Genomic DNA, 12,888 nt, shown 5'->3' with positions numbered 1-12,888 from the left:
AAATCAAAATCAGGCCTGTCCGGGAAAGAAGAAAGAAACACAAAACCACATGATATATCAAGTTCTTAGTAGACAATGAAAACTTAGAGACATGTACGTATTCCTGTTCTGTTTACACGATTCACACGAATTTGGGACTCGTTAGTTATTTTGATTTTGTACATTTAAGATGTGAATGAGTGTCTTGAACAAACCAGTGGTTGTCAGCAGCTTTGTAATAACACGGATGGAGGCTATGAATGTTACTGTCGAGACGGATACAGTCTACGCTCAGACAACAAGACGTGTCTGCCAGGTTAGTATAAACAGTCGTAATCTATTATCCAGGTCACTCAGAAGCATTAAGGGTCTTGACTTCACTACATGGAATCAAAAACAATGGTTAATTGTAAATATGTAATCAAACATATGAATAGTGAAATAGACACATCAAGAATGCCATTTCTCTTTTAAACTTTTGAACACCCACTATACAGTAATTTTGAGAATTGTCACTGCATAATTCAATATTGAGCTCTGTCTGTAATTGTTCAGATACTGAGGTACCCAGCTGCACAACATGGAATTGCTCACAAACCTGTTTGCTGGAATCCGGATCCCCAAAGTGCTATTGTAACCAAGGGTACACATTAGGACAGAACGGAAAAACTTGTAATGGTGGGTACTTTTGTGTGGTTAGAATTGGATGTTATAAGTATTATCCTGAAATCTAAAAAATGATAATTTCATTACTGTAGATCATTTATATTTCACGAGACCATGTTTTCACATTGATACGATATTTTATTTATTCACGTGACATAAATTTTGTGAACCATTTATTCATTACTTAAGTCTTTTCTTTGTGTAAGTTCATTCACATTGGTACTAAATTTTCAAATAACTCATAAAAAATTTGTTTTCGCTAAAGCATTGACAATGTTTCCCCAAAATTTTTTATGACTAAGAGTGTAATTCACTCAGCATCAGTCAGGGATAAATTAATCACTATGTACATAAAGGTTTCACAGTGTAAGGGAGATCACTCTGTAGATTTCACAGTAAAAGGGAGAGATCACTCTGTAGGTTTCACAGTGTAAGGGAGATCACTCTTTAGGTTTCACAGTGTAAGGGAGATCATTCTGTAGGTTTCACAGTGTAAGGGAGATCATTCTGTAGGTTTCACAGTGTAAGGGAGATCACTCTGTAGGTTTCACAATGTAAGGGAGATCACTCTAGGTTTCACAGTGTAAGGGGAGATCACTCTACAGGTTTCACAGTGTAAGGGAGATCACTGTAGGTTTCACAGTGTAAGGGAGATCACTATAGGTTTCGCAGTGTAAGGGAGATCACCCTGTAGGTTTCACAAAGTAAGGGAATACTTTTTTCAGCTGAATTTTGTATAATCATCTTGTTATGAATTTTGCGCTGTAGATATAAATGAGTGCACAGATGTTAGTGGTAAGAAATGTCCCCAGATCTGTACCAACACGGCGGGGGGATATACCTGTAGTTGCCTCCCAGGCTTCCAGCTGAAGGGGGACCAGAAATCATGCACAGGTGAGCCCCGTCATTCACTTATGAAGTGTCTTGACAATCATGAACTTTCCTGATTTATTTGTTATTCATAATGATACCATTGAATACAGTTAGCTAATAAAAATCTACATTCCAATACTGTGTATTGGAAAATGTTTGTTTCCATTTCATTTTCACCCAATTCACAACTTTTCTGATGTATGTGTAAGTTAAAGAATCAAATTTGCTTATTTCACATGGCAGAATATCCCCATTAAATCTATTCATAACCTTTAGTCAAAGATCCCAATGCTTTTAATGTTTAGAATATTTTACGACATCTGATGAAATTAAAAAGTAAATTACACAGAATGATAATTATTTTATACCCGTCTCTTGCAGCAAGTTCCTTAATCAAACATAATTTTGCTTGAGCACAGAAAGTTGACATGTTATTTTTATACATATAAAGGGAATTCAAGGTCTAAAATTGCAATTTGTTCAAATTTTGGTATAAGAAAACAACAATATCTTATTTGTGTATTCTCTGACACTCTTTCAGCATGTGATTCTGTTCACTGGGGTGTGAACTGTAACCAAACATGTGACTGTACCCAGAATTCCCTGTCCTGTGATTCCATATTTGGCTGCCGTTGTAAGGCAGGATGGACAGGTACCCACTGCGAGGTCAACGTCAATGAGTGCCAGGATGGAGGTCCGTGTAAGGCACTGGAGAATTGTGTGGACACCCAGGGGTCGTATGTTTGTCAATGTAAGGATGGATACCAGAGGAACGATGCAACAGGGGAATGCAAAAGTAGGTCACTTTTACTTAATAAAATGTTGTTGTTCTTTTGTTAGACATTTATGAGTTCACTGCCTCTCTCTATAACTGTATGATATTGAATGTTTGTTACAGACATTGACGAGTGTGCTGCCTCTCTCTATAACTGTAGGATATTGAATGTTTGTTACAGACATTGACGAGTGTGCTGCCTCTCTCTATAACTGTACAGTATTGAATGTTTGTTACAGACATTGATGAGTGTGCTGCCTCTCTCTATAACTGTATGATATTGAATGTTTGTTACAGACATTGACGAGTGTGCTGCCTCTCTCTATAACTGTATGACATTGAATGTTTGTTACAGACATTGACGAGTGTGCTGCCTCTCTCTATAACTGTATGACATTGAATGTTTGTTACAGACATTGACGAGTGTGCTGCCTCTCTCTATAACTGTATGACATTGAATGTTTGTTACAGACATTGACGAGTGTGCTGCCTCTCTCTATAACTGTATGATATTGAATGTTTGTTACAGACATTGACGAGTGTGCTGCCTCTCTCTATAACTGTATGATATTGAATGTTTGTTACAGACATTGACGAGTGTGCTGCCTCTCTCTATAACTGTATGATATTGAATGTTTGTTACAGACATCGACGAGTGTGCTGCCTCTCTCTATAACTGTATGATATTGAATGTTTGTTACAGACATCGACGAGTGTACTGCCTCTCTCTATAACTGTAGGATATTGAATGTTTGTTACAGACATTGACGAGAGTACTGCCTCTCTCTATAACTGTATGATATTGAATGTTTGTTACAGACATCGACGAGTGTGCTGCCTCTCTCTATAACTGTACAGTATTGGAAGTGTGTGTTGACACGCTAGGAAGTTACAGATGTGATTGTAAATCTGGATATCAAAGGGAGACAAATGGACAATGCCAAGGTATCACGCTCTCTTCACTTTGCCTGTGATGTAATGTACAAGATATACTAATCCTCCCCAGTACATATCTTTTACTAAACTCAAAGTACAAAATAAAGTCAGTTAAATTTCTGATAATTTACAGGTACCATTAACAACTTTGTCACTATTGACTGCCCTACTCCCTACTGATGCAGGCTCTAAGTTGAAGTTCTTCACAATTCGGAACAGATTGTGTCCTCTGCAAACAATATTTTTATTTGATGTATTTTGTACTTCCAGACGTGAACGAATGTGAGTTACAGATTGATCTGTGTACTCATCACTGTATCAACACAGAGGGCAGCTATAACTGTAGGTGTAACATTGGGTACACCCTACAGGATGACAGAAGAATCTGTAACAAGTGTAAGTCATAAACACCCCAAAATATTGCTTGTCTCATGACCCCCCAAATATAGCTCATCTCGTGACCCCCAAAATATACTTGTCTCGTGACTCCCAAAATATAGCTCATCTCGTGACCCCCAAAATATACTCGTCTCGTGACCCCCAAAATATAGCTCGTCTCGTGACCCCCCAAAGTATACTCGTCTCGTGACCCCCCAAATATAGCTCATCTCGTGACTCCCAAAATATACTTGTCTCGTGACCCCCAAAATATAGCTCATCTCATGACCCCCAAAATATACTCGTCTCGTGACTCCCAAAATATACTCGTCTCGTGACCCCCAAAATATAGCTCGTCTCGTGACCCCCAAAGTATACTCGTCTCGTGACCCCCAAAATATAGCTCGTCTCATGACCTCCAAAATAAAGCTCATTTCATGACCCCCAAAATATAGCTTGTCTCGTGACCCCCAAAATATAGCTTGTCTCGTGACCACCAAAATATAGCTCGTCTCGTGACCCCAAATAATTTGCTCATCTCGATACCCCAAAAATAGCTTGTATTGTAACCCCCAAAACATAGCTCATATTGTCACCCTCAAAATATAGCTCATATTGTAACCCAAAATGTAGCTCATGTAGTGACCCCCAAAATATAGCTCATATCATAACCCTCAAAATATGGCTTGTATTGTAACCCTCAAAATACAGCTAATGTATTGTAAACCCAAAAATACAGCTCATATTGTAATCACCGAAACACAACTTGTATTATAACCCCCAAAATATAGCTCATCTCATATGCTCCAAAACATAGCTCATATTGTAACCCCCAAAACATAGCTCATATTGTAACCCCCAAAACATAGCTCATATTGTAACCCCCAAAATATAGCTCATATTGTCACCCCCAAAATATAGCTCATATTGTAACCCCCAAAATATAGCTCATATTGTAACCCCCAAAATATAGCTCATAATGTAACCCCCAAAATATAGCTTGTCTCTTGACCCCCAGATTGGATCATTCTGATGCAACTGTCTTGTAATCTGCATTTTAATTGGCTAATGCACATTTTTCTGAGAAAATTAAACGAACATTAAAGAAACGGAAAGCTTTCCATTTTGACGTCATAATGGAATGAAGCCAAAGCATAAATCAAACGTAAAATATTTTGTGTTGTGTTCCATATAACAAAAAAGCAAAGCTCAACAAAACAAAATGTACACATCAAGCAATAGTGCAAAAGTTGCATTAGAATGGGAATAGGTATCTTCTCATTTGTTACTTACAACTGTTAATGCTGATGTAACGGTCACAAACATCCATTTTACCATTAAACTCAGTTTGCGACTGTTAAAGTCAGCATTTACAAATAACAAATGAGAAAATAATTAATGTCACCCCCAAAATATAGCACATCTTAATAATGTAGAAAGTGCAAGCATTATACTTAAGTTAATGGAAAAAATTCTTTTGAAAACAACGGTTCATTCACTGTTGACATATTTAATTTCAAGGATTCATAATTTCGTGCATTATCATTTTTGGTTTTGATCTGCTGGTACGGAATTCTGCTGAGATGTATACATAGCTTACGTGAAATTAGCTTACATATTTTAAATCCGCTAGGATGAAATTACACAGATTTTATGTGACTGCGGACTTAGTGGAAATAAGTACCACATGTTAAAAAAAAAAGAGTACAATTACATTATAATACAAATGTATAAACTTAATTGCTGCTACTAATAGTGTATTAACATGGATTTACTCTGAAAGGAAAATCTTGAATATCATATAAGCTAGGTCATTTTGTAAGGAAGAGTTCTTTAAGAGACACTGCGTTTGTCCAATGTGAAAATCGGATCTGTTTGATTGGTGCTATGCCTGTTTTTGTACAGCCTCCAATCCCTGTGAAGGTTCCCCCATTACATGTGACAGCAGTAATGGCGGATGTACACTGAACGACTCTGAAAAACCAGAATGTTTCTGTAACCAGGGCTTCCAGTTCAATTCCACCACTACAACATGCAAAGGTATATATAAGCTTGTGTACAGTTTCCTATCTTGTCAGGTGTGTATATTACACTGATCTCAGTTTTAAAAATTTATTTCAATATCTAAGCTTGTGTACAGTTTCCTATCTTGTCAACACGTGTACACACTGATCTCAGTTTTATTGTAATATCTAAGCTTGTGTACAGTTTCCTGTCTTGTCAGGTGTGTATATTACACTGATCTCAGTTTTATTGTAATATCTAAGCTTGTGTACAGTTTCCTATCTTGTCAGGTGTGTATATTACACTGATCTCAGTTTTATTTCAATATCTAAGCTTGTGTACAGTTTCCTATCTTGTCAGGTGTGTATATTACACTGATCTCAGTTTTATTGTAATATCTAAGCTTGTGTACAGTTTCCTATCTTGTCAGGTGTGTATATTATACTGATCTCAGTTTTATTTCAATATCTAAGCTTGTGTACAGTTTCCTATCTTGTCAACACGTGTACACACTGATCTCAGTTTTATTTCAATATCTAAGCTTGTGTACAGTTTCCTATCTTGTCAGGTGTGTATATTACACTGATCTCAGTTTTATTGCAATATCTAAGCTTGTGTACAGTTTCCTATCTTGTCAACACGTGTACACACTGATCTCAGTTTTATTTCAATATCTAAGCTTGTGTACAGTTTCATATCTTGTCAGGTGTGTATATTACACTGATCTCAGTTTTATTTCAATATCGAAGCTTGTGTACAGTTTCCTATCTTGTCAGGTGTGTATATTACACTGATCTCAGTTTTATTTCAATATCGAAGCTTGTGTACAGTTTCCTATCTTGTCAACACGTGTACACACTGATCTCAGTTTTATTTCAATATCTAAGCTTGTGTACAGTTTCCTATCTTGTCAGGTGTGTATATTACACTGATCTCAGTTTTATTGTAATATCTAAGCTTGTGTACAGTTTCCTATCTTGTCAACACGTGTACACACTGATCTCAGTTTTATTTCAATATCTAAGCTTGTGTACAGTTTCCTATCTTGTCAACACGTGTACACACTGATCTCAGTTTTATTGCAATATCTAAGCTTGTGTACAGTTTCCTATCTTGTCAACACGTGTACACACTGATCTCAGTTTTATTTCAATATCTAAGCTTGTGTACAGTTTCCTATCTTGTCAGGTGTGTATATTACACTGATCTCAGTTTTATTGTAATATCTAAGCTTGTGTACAGTTTCCTATCTTGTCAACACATGTACACACTGATCTCAGTTTTATTGCAATATCTAAGCTTGTGTACAGTTTCCTATCTTGTCAACACGTGTACACACTGATCTCAGTTTTATTTCAATATCGAAGCTTGTGTACAGTTTCCTATCTTGTCAGGTGTGTATATTACACTGATCTCAGTTTTATTTCAATATCTAAGCTTGTGTACAGTTTCCTATCTTGTCAGGTGTGTATATTACACTGATCTCAGTTTTATTTCAATATCTAAGCTTGTGTACAGTTTCCTATCTTGTCAACACGTGTACACACTGATCTCAGTTTTATTTCAATATCTAAGCTTGTGTACAGTTTCCTATCTTGTCAGGTGTGTATATTACACTGATCTCAGTTTTATTGTAATATCTAAGCTTGTGTACAGTTTCCTATCTTGTCAACACGTGTACACACTGATCTCAGTTTTATTTCAATATCTAAGCTTGTGTACAGTTTCCTATCTTGTCAACACGTGTACACACTGATCTCAGTTTTATTGCAATATCTAAGCTTGTGTACAGTTTCCTATCTTGTCAGGTGTGTATATTACACTGATCTCAGTTTTATTGTAATATCTAAGCTTGTGTACAGTTTCCTATCTTGTCAACACGTGTACACACTGATCTCAGTTTTATTGTAATATCTAAGCTTGTGTACAGTTTCCTATCTTGTCAGGTGTGTATATTACACTGATCTCAGTTTTATTGTAATATCTAAGCTTGTGTACAGTTTCCTATCTTGTCAACACGTGTACACACTGATCTCAGTTTTATTTCAATATCTAAGCTAGTGTACAGTTTCCTATCTTGTCAACACGTGTACACACTGATCTCAGTTTTATTTCAATATCGAAGCTTGTGTACAGTTTCCTATCTTGTCAACACGTGTACACACTGATCTCAGTTTTATTGCAATATCTAAGCTTGTGTACAGTTTCCTATCTTGTCAGGTGTGTATATTACACTGATCTCAGTTTTATTGTAATATCTAAGCTTGTGTACAGTTTCCTATCTTGTCAACACGTGTACACACTGATCTCAGTTTTATTTCAATATCTAAGCTTGTGTGCAGTTTCCTATCTTGTCTGGTGTGTATATTACACTGATCTCAGTTTTATTGTAATATCTAAGCTTGTGTACAGTTTCCTATCTTGTCAGGTGTGTATATTACACTGATCGCAGTTTTATTTCAATATCTAAGCTTGTGTACAGTTTCCTATCTTGTCAGGTGTCTGTTCAACACGTGTACATTACACTGAGAACCTCCACTTACAAGTTTAGCCTGTGACATACTCTGTGGAGTTTTCTTCAGTGTAGGACTTTTTTGTTACTATTGACGTACATCATTGTGTGCATCTTGTAGACATTGACGAGTGTGCTGGGTCCACACATGGCTGCTCAGACACCTGTAACAACACAGCGGGGGGATTCTTCTGCTCCTGTCCCACAGCCTCCGGCCTCCTGGCAGACAGCAAAACTTGTCAGAGTAAGTGAATCGCTTGTTCCTCATTTTCATTTAAGCAAGATTATGGAGGTACTCTACATCGTTATAATGGCTGACTTCCTTTTAAAATATGGATGAAAATGTAAATATCAGCGATATTTCTCTATTATTTTCCAATTTCATTGCCTAGCTGAGTAGCTCAGTAAGTTAGCACGTCGACTGCTGAACTGTAGATCGCTGGTTTGAGTCCAGCAGGGGATTTTAAAATTTTTTAGATTGCTCTCTACTAAAACATCATTTTCTGACTAAATAAAGTAAAATTTTAATATGAAAGTTTTCAATTTCAAAATATTATTGGAAATATCCTCCACTCTTCATCCATATTAAATTTCTTTGGTGTTGCATACCTCCTTATATTACTGAGTAAATTACGGGTTCCATCTTGATTTCTTTATGTATGTATTCAGTTTCTGTAAAGATTAATTGTACAGATAATTAAGCGTGATTCAGGAAAAGTGATGTTGTTATCTGTTGTGTTTCAGGCTGTAATGAGACAGACAGATGGGGAACCAGTTGTGAGAACCAGTGTAGCTGTGGAATCGGAGCTTCGTACTGTGACTCTCTGAGGGGCTGCGTCTGTAACCCAGGCTGGAGCGGTACACTGTGTTCTACAGATATAAACGAGTGTAGTAACACCTCTACCAATGACTGTGGAGAGAACTCGCAGTGTGTCAACCGAGAGCCATCCTATGTGTGTCTGTGTGACTCGGGATATACCAGGGCCTCAGCTAGTCGAAGTGGACCGTGTACAGGTACGCAAATTGTTCAACATGAAACGATTACAACTTTAGGCTCAGTTTGATATTCGCAAATAATTTTAGTGTTTTATTAGTAATTGTGAATGTTTTTCAATGTGTAGACTATAGTTAACTTCTGGATTTCAAATTGTAACTCTGGTTAATGTTCATTGATAATTAAGTACTGTAGATTCCTTAACACGGGTACTTATTATCGCGTAATAACTCGTGGACGTCAAATCACGAGAAAATCAATTTGCGAGTGCTCTGTTGAGTCAAATGTTTTTGCAGTTATTTAGCAATATGAAAATAAAGCAAGAAATATTTTTTTGCGGGTGATGTTTTTCGCGAAATTAAGCGATAATAAATTCGTCGCATATATTTAGGAATTTACAATAAAGCAAGATTTGATTCATCATCAGTTACCGATGGGTGCGTCTCAGTTTGAGAGTGTATGTGGACTCAGAATTGTGGTTTGCGACAATGAGTTTGAATGTTATGCAGATTTTAGTTCTGCGTGCAATGTATGATTGATAGAAGTTAAAAATGACGTGCACTTTGTAGATATTAATGAATGTGAAACAAACCAACACGACTGTTCACAACGCTGTCACAACCTCCCTGGTAGTTTCCGCTGCGCCTGCAGTGATGGATTCCAACTTCAAGATGACAACAAAACATGCACGAGTAAGACCTTGATTACAGCAGTTAATTTTGTAACCAAAAAGCTCTGTGTTGAAATCCACATGTATTTGTATTCTCAAGTCTATGATAAACCATATGCATGTACTTCTCAATGTAAGGATATTCGCATGGACACCATGGTAAGAATTTAAATTTGTGATGTCACTACAGAGTGCCGAGATTACTGGTGTGATAATTGAATAGGAATGAATGATATGTCATTTTTAGGCAAAGGAAAATTTGTAAGGAATAGTGGAAAATGTAAGCAATTAAGCATCTTGTTTTGTGGGTAGAAGGGGATGAACTTTGATTAATTTTTCATACAAAAACAATTCTGGTATTTATGTAAATTCGAATTTCCACATGCTCAAATCAATTGATCACACCAATTATTCCTTAATTGGCCAAGACTAGAGGAACAGATGAACAAAGTACATATAGCGACATCAGACATTGCACTTCATGGTTTGAAATGTGTAAGTCATGTTTTAGGTGTGGATGAGTGTAAATTGCAGACCAGTGACTGCCAACAAATCTGTGTGGACACAGTCGGAAGCTACCACTGTCAGTGCTATCCAGGATTCTCTCTGGCCAATGACCTGAGAACCTGTATCAAAGGTAATAGTAAGAACCTGTATCAAAGGTATGACAACCTGTATCAAAGGTATAACAACTTGTATCAAAGGTATGAGAACCTGTACAAAAGGTATGACAACCTGTACCTGTATCAAAGGTATAACAAACTGTATCAAAGGTATGACAACCTGTATCAAAGGTATGACAACCTGTGTCAAAGGTATAACAACCTGTATCAAAGGTATAACAACCTGTGTCAAAGGTATAACAACCTGTATCAAAGATATGACTACCTGTATCAAAGATATGACTACCTGTGTCAAAGGTATAACAACCTGTGTCAAAGGTATGACAACCTGTATCAAAGGTATGACAACCTGTATCAAAGGTATGACAACCTGTATCAAAGGTATAGCCAAGCTGTACAATCCCTCCTGACTTAATGCTGCCTCAACTGTAATAGATTTGAATGTGTAATATTAAAGTAGGTGACAGGATGTCTGAATTACATGTACAGGTCACAAGGGTCTCCATAAAGAGGAAACAGATTTTCTTAGCATTGATTTATTACTTTCTAAGGTGAAATCTTTTTCTTTTTTTTCTTTTTTTTTTGGTTAAAATCTTTTTAAGTAACTTTAAGATGTTATTTTTTGGCATAATTCTTTTCACATGTAAGGCCTCTTAAGATTTGCCCCTGTACTAGAAGAATTTCAGGAACTGATCGTTGTAAGACTACCAAGTACTGAAGAATGGCACACGTTTGAGATTGTAAATCTGATTCTGTAAAGACTACCATTGAGTGCAATATTTTTAGTGCCTGTAATATTATATGATACACATTTCAGATCCTGCTTATGATCCCTGTAATGCCACTGGCCAGTCGCTGGATTGCCTCTATGCCTGTAGGATTACTGATGGAATCCCTGAATGTTACTGCGATTCTAATTCAAGGCTTGATCCCAGTGACAACAAAACTTGTATTGGTGCGTATTGATTTTCTCAAGCCACTATTTCAGAGTTAACTTTTGTTCACAAGTATTGTTGGGTTTAGTGACTACAAATACAACCAAACCTCGTTATCTTGAACTCGATGGCCGAGATATCCGCGGATTCGAGATATCAAGGGTAAAATGCGTAAAGAATAAGTGGTTGGAACTTCCAAATCACTTCGACATATCCATGATATTTTAGATACCGAAGTTCAAGTATATTGTTGTATGATACAACTGATAATCTGAGCCATGACACATTTTTATTTCCAGCTTTGGACAATAAGATCCTGGTCAACTTGACCACCGATTTTCCATTCCAAAACGACCTGTCCTACCCGCCAAGCATTACATACAAAAACACCAAAAAGGACTTTGAGGACTCAGTAAGCAAGAGTTGTTACAACATTTTCAATTTTTATATATTTGTGAGGAAATTGTTTTGAGGTGTAAAACATTCAGAACTGCACAATGAAATGATAACTGCTATGTATCATCTTATTGTATCATCTCATTGTATCATCTCATTGTTGTATCATCTCATTGTATCATCTAATTGTTGTATCATCTCATTGTTGTATCATATCATTGTATCATCTAATTGTTGTATCATCTCATTGTATCATCTCATTGTATCATCTCATTATTGTATCATCTCATTGTTGTATCATCTCATTGTATCATCTAATTGTTGTATCATCACATTGTATCATCTCATTATTGTATCATCTCATTGTTGTATCATCTCATTGTTGTATCATCACATTGTATCATCTCATTATTGTATCATCTCATTGTTGTATCATCACATTGTATCATCTCATTATTGTATCATCTTATTGTATCATCTAATTGTTGTATCATCACATTGTATCATCTCATTATTGTATCATCTCATTGTATCATCTAATTGTTGTATCATCTCATTGTATCATCTCATTGTTGTATCATCTCATTGTTGTATCATCTCATTGTATCATCTAATTGTTGTATCATCTCATTGTTGTATCATCTCATTGTATCATCTCATTATTGTATCATCTCATTGTTGTATCATCTCATTGTATCATCTAATTGTTGTATCATCTCATTGTTGTATCATCTCATTGTATCATCTCATTGTTGTATCATCTCATTGTATCATCTCATTGTTGTATCATCTCATTATTGTATCATCATTTTGTATCATCTCATTGTTTTCTTGTTGTTGTTACAGTTGAAGGATGTATTCAGAATGACTCCTGGTTTAGAAAGTGCCATACCTGTAGTAACTAAATTTAGGTAAGATATTTTCAGTATCTGTTGAAGGTAAGTAAGTAATTTATCATGTCTTTGTCTTAGTTAATTACATTTCTATTTACTTTTTGATGTATTATTTAACATATAACAATATATTCTGCATCGTTATAATGCTACTGTATCTCTTTTACAGGACCGGTGCAGTGCAGTAAGTCCATCATTCATATATAGTTATCTATTTTAATAATAGATTGGTATGCAATGGATTTTAGGCAAAA

The 12,888-nt window shown here is 36.1% G+C and overlaps 1 protein-coding gene across 1 annotated transcript in view; it reads left to right on the top strand.

Annotated features, from left to right (window-relative positions):
• The window catches only part of LOC125645442 (uncharacterized), a 39,586-nt gene that overhangs the window by 18,812 nt on the left and 7,886 nt on the right, over nucleotides 1–12,888 (top strand). Inside the window, exons 15-29 of the mRNA XM_056141454.1 lie at nucleotides 170–295; nucleotides 535–657; nucleotides 1,414–1,539; nucleotides 2,060–2,314; nucleotides 3,113–3,238; nucleotides 3,500–3,625; nucleotides 5,513–5,647; nucleotides 8,245–8,367; nucleotides 8,868–9,137; nucleotides 9,687–9,809; nucleotides 10,299–10,424; nucleotides 11,228–11,365; nucleotides 11,645–11,757; nucleotides 12,588–12,652; nucleotides 12,804–12,818. Coding sequence (XP_055997429.1) covers nucleotides 170–295; nucleotides 535–657; nucleotides 1,414–1,539; nucleotides 2,060–2,314; nucleotides 3,113–3,238; nucleotides 3,500–3,625; nucleotides 5,513–5,647; nucleotides 8,245–8,367; nucleotides 8,868–9,137; nucleotides 9,687–9,809; nucleotides 10,299–10,424; nucleotides 11,228–11,365; nucleotides 11,645–11,757; nucleotides 12,588–12,652; nucleotides 12,804–12,818 — 1,990 coding nt within the window. The remainder of the gene's footprint in view (nucleotides 1–169; nucleotides 296–534; nucleotides 658–1,413; nucleotides 1,540–2,059; nucleotides 2,315–3,112; nucleotides 3,239–3,499; nucleotides 3,626–5,512; nucleotides 5,648–8,244; nucleotides 8,368–8,867; nucleotides 9,138–9,686; nucleotides 9,810–10,298; nucleotides 10,425–11,227; nucleotides 11,366–11,644; nucleotides 11,758–12,587; nucleotides 12,653–12,803; nucleotides 12,819–12,888) is intronic.

This window comes from Ostrea edulis, chromosome 6, assembly GCF_947568905.1.
Source record: "Ostrea edulis chromosome 6, xbOstEdul1.1, whole genome shotgun sequence".
Taxonomy (NCBI): domain Eukaryota; kingdom Metazoa; phylum Mollusca; class Bivalvia; order Ostreida; family Ostreidae; genus Ostrea; species Ostrea edulis.
The sequence above is the reverse complement of the archived record's forward strand: the minus strand, read 5'-3'. Positions and strand labels throughout refer to the sequence as shown.